This window comes from Ahaetulla prasina, chromosome 6, assembly GCF_028640845.1.
Source record: "Ahaetulla prasina isolate Xishuangbanna chromosome 6, ASM2864084v1, whole genome shotgun sequence".
Lineage (NCBI taxonomy): Eukaryota > Metazoa > Chordata > Lepidosauria > Squamata > Colubridae > Ahaetulla > Ahaetulla prasina.
In genome coordinates, this window is record NC_080544.1 from 19,914,492 (window position 1) to 19,939,621 (window position 25,130).

The 25,130-nt window shown below is 44.1% G+C and overlaps 1 protein-coding gene across 1 annotated transcript in view; it reads right to left on the reverse strand.

The window, feature by feature from the left end:
* CTNNA3 (catenin alpha 3) overlaps nucleotides 1-25,130 on the reverse strand; it is a 1,121,082-nt gene that overhangs the window by 1,041,978 nt on the left and 53,974 nt on the right. Inside the window, exon 4 of the mRNA XM_058187693.1 lies at nucleotides 22,398-22,564. Within this exon, the coding sequence (XP_058043676.1) occupies nucleotides 22,398-22,564 (167 nt within the window). The remainder of the gene's footprint in view (nucleotides 1-22,397; nucleotides 22,565-25,130) is intronic.

Below are 25,130 nucleotides of genomic sequence, written 5' to 3' on the forward strand. Positions count from 1 at the left end.
TCAAGAGCCACACATGCATGCCACAGACAGCCGAGATGCTGCCCTAACATGAAGGACCATGTAGACATCACCCAACCATTCCACTTTGGCTCCTTCTATCAGTACAAGCAGCCGAAGAAACAGTGGAAACTCCTTCCACATTTGTCTCGCATGACATTGTAGGAAGTTAGCACCCACCCGTCTCCTAGGAAAATGAGATATTTTAGGAAATATTAAAATGGCAGATTATTTCCCCTAAAAGGGAGGCAGAAACTCAGCCCACCCACTCCCATCTTTGTCAATGGGCCATTAAGGCCTGGGCCAGTCTAGTCTATATAACAAAGATCTACCTCCTTCAGGCAGAGCCATAATAGGAATTGCCCAAAGCCCTTTCATTATTACATCATCACCCAGCAAGGCTCAACCAAGCCTGGGACTCAAAAGACAACCTACAAAGTTAGCCCTGTGTGGCCCCATGGGAGTCTGCAAGCACCTCCAGGAGCTCGGGCAGGGCAGCTGTCACGCAGCAAGGAGCCAGGTACGTGACAAACAAGCCCATCTAATACCTATGGCCCCACCTCACAGAGAGGGATTCACAGCCAGCAATCTGAGGTACAGTGGTCTCCCTCGGCTCTAGACTCTCCTTAATAACAACCGCCACCCCCCCACCCCTGCCCTGGGCCCTCAGCTGATGGAATGCCCGGAAACCCGGTGGGCACATTTCAACAAGGGGCACACCCCCTTCTGTGCCCAACCAGGTTTCCGTAATGCCCATAAGGTCCGCAGAACCCCCCTGGATAAGATCATATATTAGGGGGGCCTTGTTAACCATGGACCGTGCGTTGCACAACATCAGCCGGAGGCCCAGGCTCTGAGGGTCTTGACCATCCGGGGAACGGGAGAAGTCTGAGGGATCGGGGCACGCGATCGCCTTCAAACATCGAACGTGCACCCCCAAAAAACGATGCGAGCCCTCACTTCCGCCATATCTGCCCCTCCCACTTACCGTACAAATAGGACCACCCTCACCAGAAGGAACGCAATCCTCCCCCATAACCTTCAAACCTGTTAAATGGACGCCACGAGCACACGCAGGAACTGCCCCCCCCCCGACGGGCTACCCCCAGAACCCTCCCTTACCCTCCCACCCCTTAAAAATTCCCTATCTAAAAAACCCCAAAGGTTCTTCCTCGACGCATGCCACCTCTGTGGGTCCCAAGACCCGTCATTGAGGCCGGCCCTCGGTAATGAGGTGGGCCACTCCTGCGAGGCGGGGGCACCTCGCAGGCGCAAGAGTTCCTGTACCGAATATCGCATAAATAAAATAAAATAGAAGATAGAAGTCGACGAGAGGTAATACTGTCCCAGGATGGCAGAATATTACATAACAGTTCCTCAAATGGATACCCATTATCTGATGACTCTTCAAATGGTGGCTGGCTTATGATGACAAAAATAATATAAAGATGGAAAAAGATGGAAGAAATTAGGCAGATAGCATCTATGGCAATAAGTCCACAATAAAGTCCTGGTCCAAAGATCTTAATAAGTCCAGGCTATACCGCTAATCCGCCCATAGCTCAGTCCTAAAATCCTTGAAAATGAGGTAGGTGGCTCTTCTATCACCGCCATCGGTGTCCGCAGTTGTTTCTGGATAAGCCCCCCGGCAGATCGCAAACCGGTCTCCAGACATCTTCCACAGCAGTTCCAAGGGAACAATCATGGCCAAAGAGTCCCAAAAGGCCATGTAAAGTGCAGATGACATTGCACATTGTAATAATGGGAAGAAGCAGGCCAAAGTAGGCCAGGACGCCTCCGATGCCCACCACACCACTGCCCTCCGCCAAGATGGTCCAAGGCTAAAGATCTCTCCAGGCAAGCCCCTCGCTCCAAAAAATCCAGGTCCTGTCCAAAGGCCTGACCACTCCACAGGGTCAGGCCTTTTCCAAGAGCCAGGCCAGGCACCTCCAAAGAGGGCCAGCACATTGTAAAATGCCGCAGATCCCAAACGCGGTGAGGAGCGGAACAAAACATCCTTGAAGAGAGTCTCATGCAGGGAGGGCAATAGGGGAGCCAGAAACAACCCTCCACCCCCATCGCCACTCAAAACAAGGCCGTGGGGGAGGTCGGAACACTGTAGATATTCCATTGCGGGAAGGAACAGAAGAACAAGCCGCAGCCTCGTCTGTCATCAGCAAACGACGAGCCGCGGCCTCACCTCGCGCCCAGGAAAATGGCCACCGTCCGCCGCTTGCCCTCGCCCTCCCAGCCTCGTTCTCGGCAGCCGTGAGTCCGAGAAGGTCTGCAGACCTCTCCCACGGCTGCCGAGGAGATGGTACAGCAGGTTGGGGGGCGCAAGCAGCTCGGCTTGCCGCCAGGACACCGCCATCCACCGCAGAGCAACCCTTCGTCGTCTCCGATCTTCTAACGAGCCGCCATCTTGCGCATGCGCAGAGCCTTTTGTGCACTTTTGTGCACTTTTGTGCACAGTAGGCACTTTTGTGCACTTATGCACACCCCTTATAGTCCTCTTAGGAATGGGGTGAGGTCAATGGTAGACAGTTTTTGGTTAAAGCTTTTAGGAGTTGGAGAGGAGACCACAGAGTCAGGTAGTGTATTCCAAGCATTAACAACTCATATTTTCTGCAATCAAGATTGAAGCGGTTGACATTAAGTTTGAATCTATTGTTTGCTCTTGTATTATTGCTATTGAAGCTGAAGAAGTCTTTAACAGGAAGGATATTGCAATAGATGATTCTGTGTGTTAAACACAGGTCTTGTCGGAGTCGGCGGAGTTCTAAATTCTCTAATCCCAGGATTTCAAGTCTGGTGGAATAAGGTATTTTGTTGTTTACAGAGGAGCGGAGAACTCTTCTTGTAATATATTTTTGGACACATTCAATTGTATTAATGTCAGAGATGTGGTATGGGTTTCAGACAGATGAGCTGTATTCAAGAATCGGTCTGGCAAATGTTTTGAATGCTCTGGTTAGTAGTGTAGAGTTTTTGGAAAAGAAGCTACGCAGAATTAGGTTTACGAGCCTTTTTGGCAATGTAGTTGCAGTGGGCTTTGGCACTTAGATCATTTGATATGAAAAGGCCCTTAACAGGGTGGGGGTCTTCTGTAAGTCAATATGATGGCAGTGACCAAGTCATGTCCTTTTTTATATATAAACTATGTATTTCATCTATGTTGTTGCAACTACCATCTTGACTTTTTTGACCTGCCTGTGAGTGTTCCTGGTTGGGCTCATACTCATTTGAAAAGGTTGACACTAATTTTCCATTCAAACACCAACAGCACTTGGATCATCATTTCATGCTCACCTATGAGAGCAAAACTATACGTGCAGTCAATTTTATTGATACTGAGGTAAATAATGTCATGCAAATCTTCAACCACATGACAGGTAACGCCATGGGTATGGCCCAAACCAACATTAGCAATGAACACCTATTTTAAGGGAGGACCTATTTTATTGAAATGTTTTCACTTGGATCCAGTGGTGAAATCCAATTTTTTTTACTACCGGTTCTGTGGGCATGACTTGGTGGGTATCGTATGGCTTGGTGGGCGTGGCAGGGGAAGGCTACTGCAAAATCCCCATTCCCACCCCACTCTGGGACCAGCCAAAGGTGGTATTTGCCGGTTCTCTGAACTACTCAAAATTTCCACTATCGGTTCTCCCGAACCGGTAGTCAGAACCTGTTGGATTTCACCGCTGCTTGGATCTCTCCTCTCTGAATAACTCCATAATCCCTTTTATTAAAGCACAAAGATTATGCCAGAACTGACTATCAATAACAATGAAAGGTTGTTTTTCAGGTTAGTTTTAGTTCAGTGCTTTTCTTCACTATAGCTTTCTTTTTATTTTCATCCACCTGTTCAGTTGGCAACATTCAAAACATAAATTCCAGAATTTCTCCATATGATATAATACCTGCTGGAAGAACGTAAACTATTACCTCTCAGATGTTTCAAATGTCACAGATGGTTATAGGCAGCAAAGGGTGTTTTTTTAAAATAATAATGTTATTAAATTTTAAGGTAAAAAGATCATAAACTAACAAGAACTACTACTCAAAAAAGAACAGAAAAGAAAAGAGAGAGAAATAACAGATAGAAATGCAGCAAAATTAAAAAATAGAAGTAGTACTACATAAAAAGGAATAACTTACAGCACATATAAATAAAACTTACTTTCAGCTCTTGCTCCATGATTACAACATAACATCCATTTTCAAAATATAATATATTAATTTTATATTTTGAAAATGGATGTTATGTTGTAATCATGGAGCAAGAGCATAATATATAAGGTATGTGCTAGTCGTTCCCGACTCTAGGGGGCGGTGCTCATCTCCGTTTCAAATCCAAAGAGCCAGCACTGTCCAAAGATGTCTCCGTGGTCATGTGGCCGGCATGACTCAACATCAAAGGCGCATGGAACGCTGTTACCTTCCCAACAAAGGTGGTCCCTATTTTTCTACTTGCATTTTTTACGTGCCTTCGAACTGCTAGGTTGGCAGAAGCTGGGACAAGTTACGGGAGCTCACCCCATTACACGGCACTAGGGATTCAAACCGCTGAACTGCCGACCTTTCGATAGACAAGCTCAGCGTCTTAGCCACTAAGACTGTAACTTTGTTGCTGGCAATCCTTATGATTTATATTGATATATTGACCATCATTTGTGTTGTAAATGTTGTACCTTGATGAACGTATCTTTTCTTTTATGTACACTGAGAGCATATGCACCAAGACAAATTCCTTGTGTGTCCAATCATACTTGGCCAATAAAAATTCTATTCTATTCTATTCTAAGCCACCGCATCCCTGCATAATATATATAATCTATATATTAATATAGATTATAACCCATATATCATAATTTCACTTTTTTTTCTGGTTCGCAAAGAAGTCCAAAAGGGGCTTCCAATTAAGCATTGGAGTTAGTCAATATCTGTTCTTTAATCAAAGTCATCAGTTTTGCCATCTCAGTCATCTCCATCAGCTTTACCAACCATTCTTCCTTTGTAGATGATGCTGAGTCTTTCCACCATTGGTCATATAAAAGTTCTCATTGTCATATGAAGGAACAGAATGCAATGCACATTTTCCAAAGTTGTATCCATCAGCCGTAGTAGAAATGTCTCTGGTCTTGATTGTATATTGACATTCAAAATTTTCTGAATGAATATAAGCATTCATAGTCCTGAATGGCCTTTTTAGTTTTTCAGGGCAAGAAAGTTTTATCATAATATAGAATAGAATAGAATAGAATAGAATAGAATAGAATAGAATAGAATAGAATAGAATAGAATAGAATAGAATTTTTAGTGTGATTGGACACACAAGGAATTTGTCTTGGTACATATGCTCTCAGTGTACATAAAAGAAAAGATACCTTCATCAAGAATTCTAAGGTACAAAACTTGATGATAGTCATAGGGTACAAATAAGCAATCAGGAAACAATCAATATCAATATAAACCGTAAGGGTACAAGCAACATAGTTATAGTCATACAGTCATAAGTGGGAGGAGATGGGTGATAGGAATGATGAGGAGATTAATAGTAGTGCAGATTTAGTGAATAGTTTGACAGTGTTGAGGGAATTATTTGTTTAGCAGAGTAATGGCGTTCGGGAAAAAACTGTTCTTGTGTCTAGTCGTTCTGTAGACTAGGGTAAACCTTTAGAGCAGGGGTGTCAAACTCAAGACCCACGGGCCCCGCAGGGTGCTTAAATCTCGCCCGCGGGGCCAGCCTAGAAATAGCAAAGGACTGGCCTGCAGTGCCTCTGGCAGCCCTCTACCCATCTCTCCACATGGCGCTTGGGAAGATTACATCACCCAGTAAGGTTCAACCAAGCCCAGGACACAGACAGCCTACAAAGTTAGCTAAGACACACACACCCCGCCCCCTGGGACTCTGACAGCCAATGGGATACATTTCTTGTACAGGAACAGGAAACTCTAAGGCAGGGCCCAAGGGAGTGTATAAATATATCCCTCTCTCTACTCCATGGGCCTTTTTTTGCCCAGGATCTCAAACCATGTGGTCCTGTCCACCATTAAAAACCATTTTTCCAAACAGCCACCATATTTCCAGTCTCTTTCTCCCAACTTGGAACTCAACCCAGATGGACATTTTTTCCAACAGATGGATGCAATGCATGCCTCTCCAGCCAAGATATCCATGGGTGCCCTCAATAGTCAGGCTGAGTGGAGAATTATGGGAGTGAGGTCCAATGATCTAGCAAGCTTCCACAGTGGGAAGGCTACCGTAAAGATGGAAAACAGGATTCATCTTTAATCATCGTTATCTTCATCAAATTAAAAAAAAAAATAAGCCTCAAAATAAATGTTTGATTTTATGGCACCGTGCTTCTTAAATTTATTTCGCCCTCCCTACTTTTGAAAATTATGGAAGACCTCAAAAGAGCTTTTGTTTATATGGATTATATTGATTGATATCTGCTGCATTAAAAATGAAAATGGATGCATTCGCTGCTATTAGGGCCCGGGTACTTACGGGACCGCCTGCTGTTACCCCATGCCTCCCACCGACCCGTACGCTCACACAGAGAAGGCCTTCTCAGGGTGCCGTCCGCCAGACAATGTCGGCTGGCGGCCCCCAGGGGTAGGGCCTTCTCTGTTGGAGCTTCTACGGTTTGTAATGAACTTCCCCCTGGTTTACGTCAAGTGCCTGATCTTCGGACTTTTCGCCGTGAGCTGAAAACACACCTATTTATTCAAGCGGGACTGGCTTAGAAGTTTTACTAATTTTAAATGGGGTTATTTATATTTTAGTATTTTAAATTGTTTTAAATTCTGGCCATTTTGTAATATGTTTTGTTTTAGTTTTGTTTTAAAGTGTATATTGTTGATTTTTTATTTGGCTGTACACCGCCCTGAGTCCTTCGGGAGAAGGGCGGTATAAAAATCGAATAAAATAAAATAAATAAAATATTACCCCTCCTCACAATTGTTTGTTGGGATTTTAATATCGCATTATTTTTCCACATTGGCTGGCAAATAAATTTGTTTTGGGAAGCAGCTGAGAGGGTCTTGGGGGATCCCCAGAACTCCTCAAATCACACCCTTCAGAAATATTGGCCTAGCAAAATATTTTTCCACTTTTAGTACATATTGCTCTAGCCATATCTGCATAAGGACAGTGCAGTGTCCTCATCTAAGAGACAGCCAGGCCTCAGGTAACTTGCTTGTCTTTCTGCTCTAATGACCTGTCAAAACCTGCATATTAATTCATGCACTTTTATTATTTATTATATTTTTATCCTAATAAAAATAAAGTAATATTTTATTACTTTATCAGTAACTGGAGGTGGCAAATATACCTTAATACTCCTTCTTCCTCCTATTTTCCTCACAACAACAGCCCTGTGAGGTGGGTTGGACTGAGAGTGAATGACTGGCCCAAAGTCACTTCATCAGCTTTCATGCCTAAAATGAGACTAGAACTTTAATCACTATCCCACAATCCCTGTCTTACAATTGCTATACAAGAATTAACATGTCCATGATGGATATAGTTGTTGTTGTTGTTTTTTTAAAGATGGCAGCTCTGATAATGCAATCAGAGCTCTGTGGGAGGGATCACCTAGTGGTATACTTTCCACCTCCATTCTCCTGCCATTGTGTACACCAAAGGCTATGATTATCACAGAGATAGGCTTTTGATCGCACTGTTGTAGCTGCTATCTTGACATTTCTGACCAGTGCTGCTCTCCATGCTGGATTTGCTATCTGCTACTTTAGGAAAGGCATCATTTGAAGGCACAGCAAAGGAATAGTTCCTATCCCTCCTGAGCATGTCCTGTATTTGAAAGAAATACCATCCCGCCAAGATTCTCCCATGTCAAAGAAAGTATTAATTATCTGACTTAAACTTTTCTCTCCCTCGTATAAGTAGCAGCCTAGCCGAATCTGGGGACAGCTGTGTGAGGTGAGGTAAAGCAGTGGGCCACTTGAGAGGGGCTTTTTTTCCACATTTAACGTCAAAGGATGATCTGGAACCCTACCTATTCTCTGGGGCAGCATTTCTCAATCTTAGCAACTGTAAAGATATGTGAACTTCAATTCCCAGAAATCCGTACAACTGAAAGTTGCCAAGGTTGAGGAACACTGCCCCGAGGGAGTATGGATTTCCTTGAGAAAGTTTTGGGTAGAACCTCTTGGGCATAACACTGTGGACTTGTCCTCTGATCCTTGTTCTAACCTAGGCTTCTTTAGAGATTAAACAGCACAAACTTCATCCCGGCAAACCTCTTTAATTCATATGCAAATGAATGACGACTATTGCTAACATAGTGTAAGCCGCCCTGAGTCTTTGGAGAAGGGCGGGATATAAATGTAAATTAAAAAAAAATGTCTGTAAATCACTTTCATTTACAGTCCACAAGGCTTGATAAACAGTCTTTCAGAGGAAGGTTATCAACACCCACCTATCTCATGTGGAACGCTGCCATAGAGCTAATTTCCAGATGCAGGGCAAGGCCAAACTTGGCACAGAGTCACAAACAGAAGTTTCAAATCTTGACTCGGCCGGATGAGCTAATTGCTTCATGCAAAAGTTCATGTCCCGTTCACTTCTCTTTTATGTCTTATGAGAGGGGCCAATCACCTCCAATCCTTACTCCCAAGTTGACCCTGTTTCCTTAATTGTTCCTGTCTCCTGGCAGCTCTGCGCATGCGCACACTGGGAACAGGCTCACACTGTTCTTCTGCCTCGCTGATGTCAGACTCCAGAGATTCCAGAGGTAGCAAAGAACTACTAAATGGCCTTGCCCCGCTCTTTGCCTCCAACTAAGAGCCATCGTCCAAGCCTTCCCCAGACTCCAGGACTGGCCCACGTTCCTCCCCAACCTCCTCACTCTTCGAATCTGCTGCCAGCTCTGCTGGCCGCTGGTAGGCCACAACAATCCTGTAGCCAGCCTGTATCAGACTACCCCTTCAAGGTAGTCTAGACAGGAAACCAAAAAATGACAGCTTGTTATTTGTATACTCTGTTGAGAATATCACGACAGAAAAATAAATGCTCTATTAAAAAAAAACAAGAATATTCCGAATTCTGGTAGGCTGAAGTTGATAGAGGAGAAAATTACTGTGAATAAACCAGTGGTGGGATTCAAACAGTTCGCACCACTTTGGGAGAACCGGTTGTTAACTTTCTGAACAGACTGGCAAACTGGTTGTTGGAAGAAATCATTAGGGCAGAGAACCGGTTGTTAAATTACTTGAATCCCACCACTGGAATAAACTGTGATGTTTCAACAAAAAATGGAGCTTGCAATGAGAAGAGGCTGAACTTGCTATTGCTGTCTAATCGAACAAGTGTTGTATAAAAGCCAAAAGAAAAAGACTGTTTCACAGTCTTGACATCTTTAAGTGGGTGGAGCCTGCTGGCTGGGGAATTCTGGGAGTTGAAGTCTGCCCCTCTTAAAGCTGCTAAAATTGAGAAATACTGCCAGAATATAATGGGATGCTAGAAACAATGGGATGTAATAGAGATTCATGAAGATTTTTAACAATTCTAATTCTTTCAATATTACGTTTTTTATTAAACCTCCAGGGTTAGCAGAACAGCCTGAAAGAGTAGCTTCCAAATGAATAAAACCAACCAAATCAATCAACTTCTGGCACATAACTAGGGGGCCTTAATAAGATAACAATATTTTGTGGGAACAGTATTCTGCCAACAATTCCAAATCCTTATTTCAGAAAATTGGCTGGAATGCCAGTTACGAAGTGAAGGAAAACCGTCAAAAACACTACTCACAAAAAAATCCAAGAGTCAAAGCACCCCATCTAACAAAAAAATTATTTTGTAAAACTTACAAAGTAATTTCTTTGATCAGGATAGGGGGAACAATAGAAATCTTATATCAAGAACCATCCCTATGGCACTATTTTTTTTTAGAACTAATGCTTCTATTAGGAATAATAAATCTGTACAGCTACCATGGTTTTTACTGTAATAATCACCAATCTTAAGTAATTGTGCAGGCTCTCAGTGTTTCTAAAATGCTTTCAGTTCCTTTATTATTTAGATTGTTAGAAACTGTGAAAGTTATTGAAAACATTCAACAAATCTTTCAGAAATATGTATGTACTGAAGAATACCACAATCTTCTCTCTTTTTTCCATTTTCTAAAAATATACCATTGGTGGGGAGGGGGACCCTCAATTTTATGTGTGTTATTGTGTGGGTATCCTTTTGGAGCATGTTAGACAGCTATGTAATCTTCTCCTACAGAGCCCAGCATATTTCTGAGCTGTGTGTAAAGAACTGTGTGTATATATTTATGTATTATATTTTTGTCTCTGGGTGGATGTTTCCTAGTACTCAAGCATTCTTATTTTATCTTCCAAAAGCACTTTTTATATTATTGCACTTAACAGAAAATAGCTAAGGCTTCCGGAGTAACTCTAGCATGTAGTGTTGAATCACCATCACGCTCTAATGGCATCTTAGTTATTGCCATCCAAAGCCAAACTGTAATATAATTGAAATCTCTAATGAGTTCCAACTTAGCTTTTTTTTTCTGGATCTCCCTCCAGGGTCTTTCGCTTTCATGATTATATTTTAGAGCTCCCGGCGGCAACTGAAATATTCTTAACTGCTCTCCTGATTCCACCCACCCACCACTCAAAAAAACAAAACATTTGATTTTCAGAAAGCCTGAATACCAACACTCATTTTTGTAGCCTCTCTCTCAGAATGTTTGCTAGTGCTCATCAATTAAAAAGACAATATATCTTATATGTGCCTGTAAACCTTTCCCTGAAGTGTGTTCTAATACAATAGTAGCGCCAATATATTATAGCAATAGCACTTCTTCACAAAGATCTTAGCTGGAAGACTTGTCATTAATCATCGGAAAAGAAATGAGAGGCTTCTGCGCTTCCCAGCTCCACGGCTCAGGGGTTTTGCAATTTTCATAGGATAAAATGGAAAGTTTGATCACTGAACCAAAATTAATTTTAAAGGTTATGTTGTTCACTACAAAATGAAACTGCTGATCAAGGAAGAGATTTGGTAAATGTCTAAAATGTGTGGACAAAAGAACCCAAACCCTTAAATGGGTTTCAGCAAACTATTTGTCTTCTCTGATAGTCAACACAGATCCAGTTTGGACTGAAAAATGCAGTGCATGAAATTATAGTCTATGGGGTATCTATATGATTTGAAAGATTATTAAAATTACACCACACAATTTTGGAAAATAAGTTAATTTGTCAGGAAATTTTGGGGGGGAAATGGTAGTCAAACACTTGGATAATTTTGCCTCCCTACCAAATTGAGATTTTCATACCCAAGCAGTGTTTCTCTCCAATTGATTGTCTAGAAAGTGACATGAGTGGCTAAATTTTGTTTCCAACTTTACATAATATAAACTAAATAGTAATCATCCTGTCAACCAAGCCTGGTATTAAACTAAAATAAGGAAAACTGTAGGTACTTTACACATGGATCTTTTAACTATGGTTTATTGAAGAAACCACCATTAGTTGGATTTACCCAACACAGAAAGCGATAAAGAACAATTTCTATATCATCTATGTGTGCCTGAGTTTACACAATACCCCAAATTACCTTATAATCTAGTGCAATGTATAAATCTCAAACTGTCTTGGGGTCAATGGGAGGAATTATGTCACATACAATATTGAGCGATTGATGATTATGTGCCATTAAGTTGCTATCAACTCCTAGTAACCATAAAAATAGATTTTCTCCCTCATGAATCATATCTAACCTGGTCTTCAAATTGCCATTATAACTGAGTTCATCCATCTCTTTTCTTCCATCTTTCCTAACATTAAATCTTCTCCAGTCAGTTAAGTATTTGCATACTATGTTAAAAAAGGATAATTTGAACTTGGTCAATTGATCCAATGATTTGTTTTCTTGGCTGTCCATGAAAACAGGAATCTTCAACACCAATGTTCAAAATCATTAATACTGTTTCTATCCTGCTTCTTCAAAGTCCAACTTTTGCTTCCATTGAGTGTCATGGAGAATCTACTTCTTGCACTATTTTGACTTTGTAGGTAACATACAGTATCACCTATTCATAGGCATTACTGGGAAAGGAGTAGAAATTATTAGAGAAGTTGCCTTAGTCTTTTTCCTTTTCCAACTTATATTACTACAGTTGCAGGCTCCAGATGCTGTCCTGTTAAGTTTAGTAAGTGTCTGTTCAAAAATAAAGTTTATGTAATGTATTACTGTAAGTTTTGGCGGGAGTTTTAGGCGGGAAATATCTCGTCTCTGATTGGATGCAGCCTCAGGCTGAAGTGTATATAAGGAGAGGTTTTTCTCCAGAGTTTTGCTGGGTCACCCGTTATTAAAGAGCTGTTGTCACTAACCTGGTCTCCTGCCTCGTCAATACCCAAACTTAACATTGGCGACGAGGATGGGATTTTGAGGCAGAGTACCAGAACAGAGCTGAACTCACTACGAGAATCAAACCCAGCAAGGTGATGGCGAATGCAGCGATGACCGGCTACACGCCACCTGCTCCGTTTGACCCGGCCCAGGAGAAATGGGGAATATATATGACCCGTTTCGAAAGTTTCCTGGAGGCAAACGAGCTACAGGGAGTCTCCGACAACCGCAAACGGGCTTACTTCCTAAGCCACTGTGGGTCCGCAGTCATCGCCGTCGCAGAAGCCCTGGCGGAGCCAACACCGCTACAATCCGTATCGTGGCAGACCCTTCAGACCCTCCTGAAGAATCACTTCGCACCAGCCCCGTCCAAATACGTTCGACGGTACGAGTTTGGGGAGCGCAGGCAACAAGAAAGCGAGTCCATCAGCGACTACATGGCAGCCCTGAGACAAGCCTCCAAGCATTGCGAGTACCGCGATCTGGACGAAGAGCTGCTGGAACAACTTATACGGGGGGTCAGAGACATCCGTTTGAGGAGACGGTTGCTAGCCAAGAGCAACCTGACATTGGCAAACGCCTGGACGAAGCCAGAGCCCATGAGATGTCCAACCATGCAGCAGACACCTTACAAAGCGACTCACGCCGATGGCGGGCGCAAAGCCGAGCACAGTCCACCACGAAGAAACCTATCGTGAGTCAACCAGCAAGAGGAGGAAGAAGTCCACTACACCGGAAAATCGACAAGGAAGACCCGGAGGAATGCGGAAGTTGCGGGCGACATCAGCGCCAAAGATGTAAGTTCAGGGACGCCATTTGCGGCGGTGTGAAAGGAAGGGCACCTGGCTCAAGTCTGCCGAGCACCCCAACCTTCCGCCGAAAATTCAAATCGCCAATCAGAGCGGCTCTGAGTCAGAGATGCAAACCCCACATTCCCGCCGAATTTCAAACCAGCCAATCAGGCGCGAGATCGGCGAGGCGACCAGCGATTGGCCAGGAAAGAAAGAGCGAAGTCAAACAGAATGACTGTTACCATAGACCACGCAGCTACCCACGTCGAAGAAAAGATCTTCACAAACCCGAAGATTGAAGGCGTGCCTTGCCAACTGGAAGTAGACACAGGATCAGCTATCACAATCATGTCCTGGGACACTTTTGTGAAAGCCTTGCCGCACATCGCAAAGCGCAAGCTACAAAACAACGGCCCGGGTGCAGGATTACCAGGGCAACCGCATCCCTGTTCGAGGGACAACGACCGTCGAGGTCAAGTACGGGACATACGAAAAGACCCTGCCCATCACGTTAGTCGAGGAACCTTGCCAGCTTGCTGGGGCTAGACTGGTTCCGGGCGTTGGGAATGGGGTGACTGGCATCCACCGGAGCGGATGCAACCTGCAAAATGCCCTAATGGAGGAATTCGCAGACGTATTCGAGGACCGTTTAGGCAAGTACAAGGGACCCCTATCTCCTTCAATTTAGACCCCAAATAGCTCCCATTAGGTTAAAGGCAAGGAGGGTTCCTTTGCACTCAAACCTAAAATCGACAAAGAGTTAGATAAATTAGTCAGCCAGGGATACTAGTGCCAGTTGACCATGCCAAATGGGAGACGCCAATCGTCACCCTATAAAACCAGACGGGTCCATAAGAATTTGCGCTGATTACAAGGCTACCTTGAACAAAGCATTGCAAAAGCGCCTACCCAGTTCCAGTAGTGCAACACTTATTGCACTCACTAGGCACGGACAAGTTTTGCCAAATTAGACTTGGCACAAGCATACCAACAGCTACCCGTAGATGCTAGCACAGCTGAAGCCCAGACCATTGTAACGCACCGGGTGCCTTTAAATGCACTCGGTTACAGTTCGGGTGAGTGTAGCCCTGGGCTATTCCAAAATTTGATGGAGCGACTCCTACAAGGCTACCAGGAGTCGTGCCCTATTTCGATGATGTGTTGGTATCAGGGAAGATTTAAGAGAACTGGGAAGCGGCTGAGGAAAGTTTTGGCCATTTTCGGTCAGCCGGCCTGAAAGTTAAAGCAAAAAATGCCAGATTGGGGTCGAATCTGTTGAATTTTGGGCTATAGGATAGACAAGAAGGAATTCACCCCACTGAGAGCAAAGTCAAAGCGATAAAGAGAGCCCCAGCACCCAAAAACAAGACAGAACTCCAGGCTTTCCTGGGTCTGGTAAACTTTTATGCAGTGTTTTTAAAAGACAAGGCAACCGTTGCTGAACCGCTGCATAAATTGCTTGGAAAAACACTGTTTGGTCTTGGGGAAGTCAGAGAATAGGGCATTTGAGGCAGTAAAAGTTTGCTATCAAGCGATAGCCTGTTAATACAATACAACAACAGACTGCCGTTAGTATTGGTTTGTGATCGTCCCCTATGGAGTAGGAGCTGTACTTAGCCACAGACTCCCAAAGCGGCACTGAAGCCCCTATAGCGTTCTATTCACGAACAATGTCCCGGCTGAGAGGAATTACAGCCAGCTAGATAGGAGGCTCTCGCAATAGTGTCAGGGTGAAAAATTTCACGAATACGTTTTGGGCGAGATTTGAAATTGTCACTGATCACAGACCGCTATTGGGGTTACTGGCTGGCGACCGCCCAACGCCAGTAGCACTCTCACCTAGACTGACCAGATGGACTATTTTTGGCCGCATACTCCTACAAGCTGCAGCATCGGCCTGGAAAGGAGCTGGGGCATGCGGACGCATTGAGCAGATGCCCATTGCCAGGGAAATCGAGGACCCCACCCGGGCACACCCGTTCTACTAATTGACTCTTTGGACTCTGGCCAGTCACATCGCAGGAAGTGGCTCGGCCTCCTACCGGGACGTTGTTTTAAGGACTGTAATAGGTTGGGTTCAAAGGGATGGCCCGCTGCACCGGCGACGTTTTAAGGAGTTTGTAAAGAAAAAGGGAATTGTCTGTGCAAGGGGTGCCTGCTCTGGGGGATAGGGTGGTAGTCCCAGAGAAACTGAGGGAAAAAGTTCTGGAACTCCTGCATGAGGGTCACCCAGGAATTGTGAGGATGAAGGGTTTGGCTAGGAGCTATGTCTGGTGGCCCCTAATGGACAGGGAAATCAGTGACAGGGTTGGCCGATGCCAAGTGTGTCAGGAATCCAGACCACTACCACCTACGGCCCCAGTTTTGGAGTGGGAGAAACCCCAAGGCCCTTGGTCCCGCATACACATTGATTTTGCCGGCCCCTTCCACGGCCAAACATTTCTAATTGTGGTGGATGCATTCTCCAAATGGCTGGAGATCATCCTAATGAAATCCACAACCGCGGGAGCTGTCATTTCAGCACTAAAACACCTTTTCGCCACGCATGGGCTACCGGACACCCTCGTGTCCGATAACGGCCCACAGTTCACCGCAGCATTATTTGAAGGGTACCTGGCTGAAGAGGGCATCCGACATGCCCTCTCAGCGCCGTTCCACCCTGCGTCGAACGGCCTTGCTGAACGATTTGTTCGGAGTGCGAAAGAAGCGCTATCACGAAGCGGCCCCGGCGATTGGCAGGCACAAATCGACGCATTCCTAACCGTCCAACACAGGACCCCCTGTGTGGCCACCGGCCGCAGCCCAGCCGAGCTATTAATGGGGCGGAAGCTACGGTGCCCGCTAGACCGGCTACACCCGAACTACGTACAGGACGGGTTCAAAACAAAACCAGATAGAATCCGAGAGTTAAACATAGGAGACTCGGTGTGGGCACATAATTACAGCGACGGCCCTAACTGGAAGAGAGGGATAGTCATAGACAAACGGGCCCCAAATCTTATCTAGTGGAACTAGACGATGGCAGAGTCTGAGGCGCCACATAGATCAATTAAGAAACAGATTGAGCGATAAGGCAGAATTAGGCGAGACCAGCCCTGACTATGATTTAATTAACCCCACAGCTGACTGGAGCCGAGAACAAACAGAAAGCGTAAGCAAAGACCAAACAGAGACTTATCTGAGTCAGGCGAGGTCCAGCGACACCCTCCGGTCCCTCTAGAGGACAGCAGGTCCGAGCCGGCAATAATCCAGGGCGGATGGCGGGAGGAGGAGCTCAGAGGAACGAAAAGTCCCTCCGGCAGGCTCGACTCAACTCCAGAAAGTGAACTGCGCAGGTCCGGGAGAGTCAGGAGACGCCCCACGTACCTGCAGGACTACGTAGAGAAGTAATATGCAAATATTGGCAAAGTGCCTTCTGGGAGGGAAGGAGTGTAATGTATTACTGTAAGTTTTGGCGGGAGTTTTAGGCGGGAAATATCTCGTCTCTGATTGGATGCAGCCTCAGGCTGAAGTGTATATAAGGAGAGGTTTTTCTCCAGAGTTTTGCTGGGTCACCCGTTATTAAAGAGCTGTTGTCACTAACCTGGTCTCCTGCCTCGTCAATACCCAAACTTAACAGTTTACATATTAAAAATATATTTCTAATATGTTTGCACATGCGTAACATTTAAACACACACATTCATCTCCAGCCTGCAGATTCTCTTTTCCCCAATCTGAGAGCTCATTGCTTTTTGCTTTTTTCAGAAATTAACTTTTGTGGTGCCACAAGATTTCTTCATTGATTTTTCATTTTCGTGAGCTAACAAAAAATGGTGGCACTCTTGGCATTCTTTGGATGACATAGGTGAACTCCGCCCACCAATCAGGGGTGGCATTCAGCCAGTTTGGACCAGTTCACCCAAACCGGTAGCGGAAATCACGGGTGGGCCTGCCCTGCCCCGCCCCACCCCCTCGCCCCAGCTCTATGTCATCCTATTTAAATACATTTTTGAGACTAGGCACAAAGAATGTTCTTTCTGCGCCAACTCAGTAAGCTCAAACTGCCCAAGGAGCTGCTGATCCAATTCTACAGAGGAATTATTGAGTCTGTCATTTGCACCTCTATAACTGTCTGGTTCGGTTCTGCAACCCAGCAAGAAAAACACAGACTTCAGAGGATAATTAGAACTGCAGAAAAAATAATTGCTACCAACCTGCCTTCCATTGAGGACCTGTATACTGCATGAATCAAGAAGAGGGCCGTGAAAATATTTGCAGATCCCTCGCATCCTGGACATAAACTGTTTCAACTACTACCCTCAAAACGACGCTATAGAGCACTGCACACCAGAACAACTAGACACAAGAACAGTTTTTTCCCGAAGGCCATCACTCTGCTAAACAAATAATTCCCTCGACACTGTCAGACTATTTACTGAATCTGCACTACTATTAATCGTTTCATAGTTCCCATCACCAATCTCTTTCCACTTATGACTGTATGACTATAACTTGTTGCTGGCAATCCTTATGATTTATATTGATATATTGACCATCAATTGTGTTGTAAATGTTGTACCTTGATGAACATATCTTTTCTTTTATGTACACTGAGAGCATATGCACCAAGACAAATTCCTTGTGTGTCCAATCACACTTGGCCAATAAAATTCTATTCTATTCTATGTGCGTGGAAGGCAGGCATGTGCGCAAACTAGGCACATGTGCGCATGAAGACGTGTGGGCACAGTGAAGGTCAGGCCTGTATACAGTATTGTGTTCAGTTTCAGGCATCACAATTTTAAAAAAGGTCAGTGACAAACTGGTGCCAATTCAGAGGAGGGCTACCAAGGTGAGTTCTAGAAACTAAGTCCTGTGGTTATTAAAGGTAACCTCTTTTTTGGTCTCTTCCCAAAATCCCCAAAGCTTTAATCAAAAACTAGCTACTATTGACCTCACTCCATTCCTAAGAGGTCTGTAAGGGGCGTGCGTAAGGGCACCAATGTGCCTACCGTTCCTGTCCTAATGTTCCCTTTGATTGTATCCAATTTCATATAGTTATTACATACTTATGATTATATTTATGCTTATATATCGTATAGCTATTTCATGCTTATGCTTATATATACTGTTGTGACAAATAAATAAATAAAAATAAATAAATAAATAAATATTTAGGTATGTTCAGCCTAGAGAAGATCCACCTGAAGGCGGATATGATGATGATTCTGGGCCTGGCCTTGAAGAAGTAGGTCCAGGTTAGACATTAGAAGGAATTTCCTGACTGTAAAATATATCAGTGAGTGGAATAGGTTGCTACACAAGTGGTAGCAGTAGTAACATAATGTGAAACCCACCAGTAGTAACTTAATGTGAAACCAGGGGTGAAATCCAGCAGGTTCTGACAGGTTCTGAAGAACGGAGAACTGGCAAATACAACTTCCGGCTGGCCCCAGAGACGGGAGGGAATGGGGATTTTACAGTATCCTTCCCCTGGAGTGCAGTGGGAATGGAGATTTTGCAGTATCCTTCCCCTGCCACTTCCACCAAGCCATGCCCACCATGCCCACCAAGCCACGCCCACAGAACCGGTAGTGAAAAAAAATTGGATTTCACCACAGTGTGAAACCTACCTCTGCCACCAATGTGTGGGTCTAGAACTCTCACCAGTTAGAAGTAGAGCATAGTGAGACTAGGGTTACCAGCTATCTGAGCAGGGAAAGGAAGACACACAAAAATTGAAAAGGAGAACAAATGGGGTGGAAAAGAAGACACGCTAAGGTATAACTTCCTTGGCATCTGTGAAAAAAGGTATAGTAAAAAAAAAAACCTGCCAAAAAAACATACATTTATGCCTACATTTATATGAAATTGCTTTTTTTACAGCAGCAGAAAGACTGCTGTTTCAGTTGAAACATTTTTTTCCCCAACACATTGTTATTTTCAAGACCATTTGCTAGTGATAATACAGAACTGATGAGGTGCTTCTCAGATTTCACCGTAGAAACATATTGATGGATCATATGATCTACAGACTCCAGTGATCAAAGATTTGAAGGGCCTGGATTGAAGCTGATTGATGGAATCAGGAAATAAATTAAATAACATAAATCTACACTATCAAGTCTATCAGCAGAGGAGGGAAAGAAAGAAGCAGATAATTTACAAGTTCACAAGCTGGAATGACTACTGTTGTGAAGGCAGACCCATTTTTTAAAAAGATACTCAAAAAGCCAAGCAATATCTGATTTTAAAACGATGCCTGTAAGATGGAGAATGTGAGGATAAAAAGAAAAATATGGCCTCATTTTGCCTGACATCTCACAATTGTAGGTGAGCCTTAAGTAAATCTTATCTGGTAGGCGCACAGAAGTGCTAATCTTCTAAAAGAACCACTTAAAAAGGAATCTGGAGGGGAAAATATACAACACTTAGGGGAAACGTATCAGGAATATTTATTTTATTTTATTATTTTACATTTATATCCCGCCCTTCTCCGAAGACTCAGGGCGGCTTACAGTGTGTAAGGCAATAGTCTCATTCTATTTGTATATTTACAAAGTCAACTTATTGCCCCCCCAACAATCTGGGTCCTCATTTTACCTACCTTATAAAGGATGGAAGGCTGAGTCAACCTTGGACCTGGTGGGACTAGAACCTGCAGTAATTGCAGGCAGCTGTGTTTTAATAACAGGCTTCTTACAGCCTGAGCCACACCGTGGCCACACCATATGTGTTGGTGAGTACCTCACATGCTTTGTGAATGAATACGATGCCACAGAAATCGGATAAAATGTTCATGTTGGTTAGCCTTTTGGGACTGTTACAAAAACAGCAGCTGAAGAGGTTATTATGCTACGCTGAGGTCCACTTATGAGCTGCATCTCCAGGTACAACAGTAGGCTGACTCAGATGCAGAGGTGGGTTTCAGCAGGTTCTGGAGAACCGGTAGCGGAAATTTTGAGTAGTTCGGAGAACCGGTAGTAAAAGTTCTGACTGGCCCCGCCCCCATCTATTCTCTGCCTCCTGAGTCCCAGCTGATTGGGAGGAAATGGGGATTTTGCAATATCCTTCCCCTGGATTGGGGAGGGAATAGAGATTTTACAGTATCCTTCCCCTGCCACGCCCACCAAGCCATGCCATGCTACACCCACCAAGTCATGCCCATAGAACCTTTCGTTTTTAAAAGACAATACGCAGGAAAGATATTTAATTGAATGGAAAAAATGGATTGATTATCTACAAAACAGATATCAGATTAAGAAATATCAGATTGCCTTTGAATAATTAGAAAGTTATTTTATGTAATGGGGAGGGGGTTGGGAGATGAAAAGCTTTGGATGTGGTTATTTGGATTGGAAGGGAAAATTTTATTCTATGTTTGGTTTATGTATAACAATACCTTGTGATTGACCCGGGAAGCCGGGGGGGGGGGAAGGAGGGGGGGAGGGGGTTTTTTTGGGAGGGAGGGGGGAAAAAGAGATTTTACAGTATCCTTCCCCTGCCATGCCCACCAAGCCACGCCCACCAAGCTATGACATTTCACCATCTTGAAAATGGAGTGAGATGATGATACAGTAAGTGCCTTGCCTGGATACCCATTGTTATCCTGGCCTTGCCTTTGTGGGAGTCTGAACAATATCTCTCTGTCTAAAAGTCAAATACCACTCACTCATCACAAAATCTCCAGAACTGTAAAGCCTACAAACTCAAAAATTGAGTATGTTTCTCTTGGCTTCTAGGTGCTCACTAAGAAACGATTTTTCAAAATGACCATCAGGTCATTAGTATTTCATATACAGTATATGATGCTAAGGAGCTAGACATTCTACTCCCCCTCCCCATCTAAAAAGAACTCTGTTCCAGCTGCCAGTTGCCTTATATTAACACGTTCTGATGCTACCCCTTCGCTAAACTGGGTGTGGGCATGGCCAGTGTGTGACTTATCTGGCCTGCAGGCTGGGACACTCTACTCCCCCTCCCCCTCTGTTGCAACTGCCAGTTGCCTTATATTAACATGCTCTGATGCTATAGAGTTACACATTCTACATTAGGTTTCAAGCTTTAAGTGCCAATTTATCAAGCCCGATCACATACTTTCATAGCGAAGCACGGGCGTTCAGCTAGTATTGTATAAAGGCAAGCATGAAGACGACATCTGGGGGAGGGAGATATTTATAAACAGTATTCAAATCTTATCTTCTGTACTGAGCATCTCAACTTTTATTTCCACCATAGATACTTGCAAGGACACATATTAACAAGTTGCAATATCTACACAAATATTAAAGAAAGGAAAACCTCATATGTATTATAGAAACAAACTTGATCTACCAGCTGTCGGGTACTAAATCTGACTTCAGATTACCCCACTTACCCCACAAATCAGATATTGGTAAATTCAAGAAAACCCTCTTCAACTTTTTTCCAGTCTGTAAAATCAAAAGTAGCAGGATAATTACAAGAATAAGGGCAGTAACAAGGCTATACACAAGGGTGGGATTCAGCCGGTTCGGGCGAACCAGTAGTTGTGACCTGCAGGTGGGCAGAGCCCACCCACCCCAGTGCTATGCCGTCCCATTTAGCTGTGTTGTTTGCACAACAGTAGTGGGTTGCAAAACCTGTCGCTACCAGTTCGCTTGTGTGCACAACAGTAGTGGGTTGCAAAACCTGTCGCTACCAGTTCGTTTGTGTGATGCTTCTGCATGCGCAGAAGCATCCGGCGTGGGTGGGCAGAGCCCACCACTACCACCACTGCCAGTTCACTGATCCGGGTAGAACCGATAGCAACCCACCACTGGTGCGTATGTGTGCAAGCACGTGCACCAGCAAAGCACATGCACAGAAGGCCGCACACATGTGCAGAAGGTGCAGGCGCGCTCACATTTTCGGTGCTGGGGCGAACCGTTGTTCAATTATGTGAAGCCCACCTCTGGCTATACAGGAAGCAGTCTCCTATGCTGAATTCTGATGGGATGTAAGCATTAGACCAAGAATTACTTTGTGAGCCATGAAGGGGTAAGGCAGCATATACATTTCTAAATAACTTAAATCAACAAAAAGAGTACAGGTGAATGACAGACTGTTTGTTGGGCATCTGATTGATGGGCTATCTAGTCCATCTATAGCTAGAGATACTTTAATTCAACAGTTATTTATAGATCACCCATCTAGAAAGTAAGAAACTTGTGAAATATATATATCCATCTGCTGATCATGGTTGCTACTCACTGTGGTCAGATGCTGCAGCAGGTATGAAACATCAATCATATCTGCCAGAATAAGAAGCCTGGTAACAGCAGTCAAAAGAGCACGTGCTATTTGCACAACCGCCTCTCTTTTAGATAAACTACAAGGATCGTCGGTGAATTTTTTCGCTGTTATCTTCAAAGCTTCACCTGCAAAATAAAAATATAAGTGAGGTCATTCAAATGCCCGTAATAAATTGTCAAAGGCAGACCATCCATTCAGAATTATACCAGTTGATTTGCAACCTACTATTACAGATAAATCCCTGTAATTTAGGGCCAATTTGGTCATCACTTTACTTATTCATTCCATGGTAAAATAGATAAACGGGGCCAAAGCTAACTGAAATCATCCTGTTTCACAACTACAATGTGTGTGCTCTATCTTCTTGTATTTCACTCTTAATCAAATAACATTTGAAAACTCTATTCAATATGTTGGCTGTTGCCATACTGTCGCCTTTTATGTGTCTTGGCTAGTTGGGAAAAGCCTCATGAGTTTCTCTCACAATCCTGCAAAAAAAAAAATGGTATCTTAGCTTGCAAGGTAGTCCTTAGATATGTTGTGACCCAGACCCAAGTAGGTAGTAATGAACTTAGTCCGTGGAAAAACAAAGTTTATTCGAACAGCTGGGAATTACTTCATTCCCAGCGTCGTTCAACTCAAAGTAAAACAAATACCTCCCAGCACAAATTCCTCAGTTATCTAACAAACCTTAGTCCAATTAGGCAAACTGCCAAAGGCCCTTTTTGGCAAACATCCAGAAGCCACAAAAACAAAGACGTACACGAAGCAGAGGACGAAGCAGAAAATGCAGCTACAACGTTGTTGTAAAGCTGAAACACTGGTGCTGTTCTATTTTAAGCCTTATGGGAGGGGCCAATCATCTCTTGGCCTTACTCCCAAGTTGTCCTCTCTGCTTGAGCTGCTCTTGCCTTCTGTCAGCTCTTCTCATGCGTGCATTAGGAACAGGCTCCTCCTGTTCCTCTGCCTCACTACTATCAGGCTCTGGAGGCTCTGGAGTCCGCACCTCACTTCCCAATGGCCCTGGCCTCACCTCAGCCTCATCGCTGTCCAACTCCGTTGCCAGCTCCGTAGGCTGTTGACGGACCACAACAAGATCCCAGTTCCTAGCTTGCTTAAAATAACATGTTCTGAATATGCTGGGAGTAAAAAACCTAGGCATGGGTGTATTTCGAACATGTTGACCAAAATTCGCCAACACTGACCACTACTACACTTGTCTTTAGGAGGGAACAATGCATGTGACATGGGTTATGTGGATGATGTTATTGACCAGAGCAATGGAAGTACCAAAACTCAACATCTATGACCCCATATAATGATGACCATGGCTTTTGGAAGATTGGGTCATAGATTGGAATTAATGGTTAATGGTAAAATGCATGAAGGAACAAATGAAACCAAAGAGAGAGAAAACGATATATATGGAGAAGCTCTGCCTGGTCCATCTTATCTGAGCTACCTTGACTCAGATGGTCTTCTGGGTGTGTAAATCTGAAAACTGATATTTTATAAGCAATTATAACAATATTTATAATTTATTTTATTTTATTTTTATTTTATTTATAATTTAATTTCTATATCGCCTTTCTCCCGAAGGACTCAGGGCGGTTTACAGCCATATTAAAAACATAGCATACAAACAACAAATTTAAGAACAGAATTAAAACGAAATATTTAGTAGACCAAATCAACTAAAATGGTCATAGACCGACATAAAACCCATTTAAAATTTCGATTTAAAATTTCACTTAGGCCAGTCCCGCACGATGGAATAATAAGGTCTTAAGTTCACGTTTGAAGGTCCGGAGGTCAGAGAGTTGGCACAACCCCCAAGGCAGCTCATTCCAAAGGGCCGGTGCTGCCACAGAGAAGGCTCTCCCCCTGGGGGACGCCAACCAACATTGTTTGGTCGACGGCACCCTGAGAAGGCCCATCCTGTGGGAGCGCACAGGTCGCTGGGAGGCTATCGGTGGCAGAAGGCAGTCTCGTAAATAGCCCGGTCCTAAGCCATGGAGCGCTTTAAAGGTGATGACCAACACCTTGAATTGCACCCGGAAGGCTACCGGCAGCCAGTGCAGGCCACGCAGGATAGGTGTTATATGGGAGCAACGAGGTGCTCCCTCTATCACCCGCGCAGCCACATTCTGGACTAGCTGGAGCCTCCTGGTGCTCTTCAAGGGGAGCCCCATGTAGAGAGCATTGCAGTAGTCCAGACGGGAAGTGATGAGGGCATGAGTGACCGTGCGTAAGGAGTCCCGGTCTAGGAAGGGGCGCAACTGGCGAATCAGGCGAACCTGATAAAATACTCCCCTGGCGACAGCCATCAGATGTTCCTTTAAGGACAGCCGATCGTCCAGGAGAACGCCCAAGTTGTGCACCCTCCCCCTGGGGGCCAATAATTCACCCCAACAGTCAGTGATGGCGTAAGCTGACTGTACCGGGACGCTGGCACCCACAGCCACTCTGTCTTGGAGGGGTTGAGCTGGAGCCTGTTCCTCTCCATCCAGAGGAATGGGGATCCAATAAAATCCCAATAAAATGGTAATAATTATTATCCAAGGAAAAACTGACCTTAGCGTAGTAAATTGGAAGATATCCACATATAACCAATAATCTTGTCACTTCTGCCACCCAAGATTAATTTCCAATCAGTAATCGGAGCAACCATTCCAAGAAATCAAATTTCAT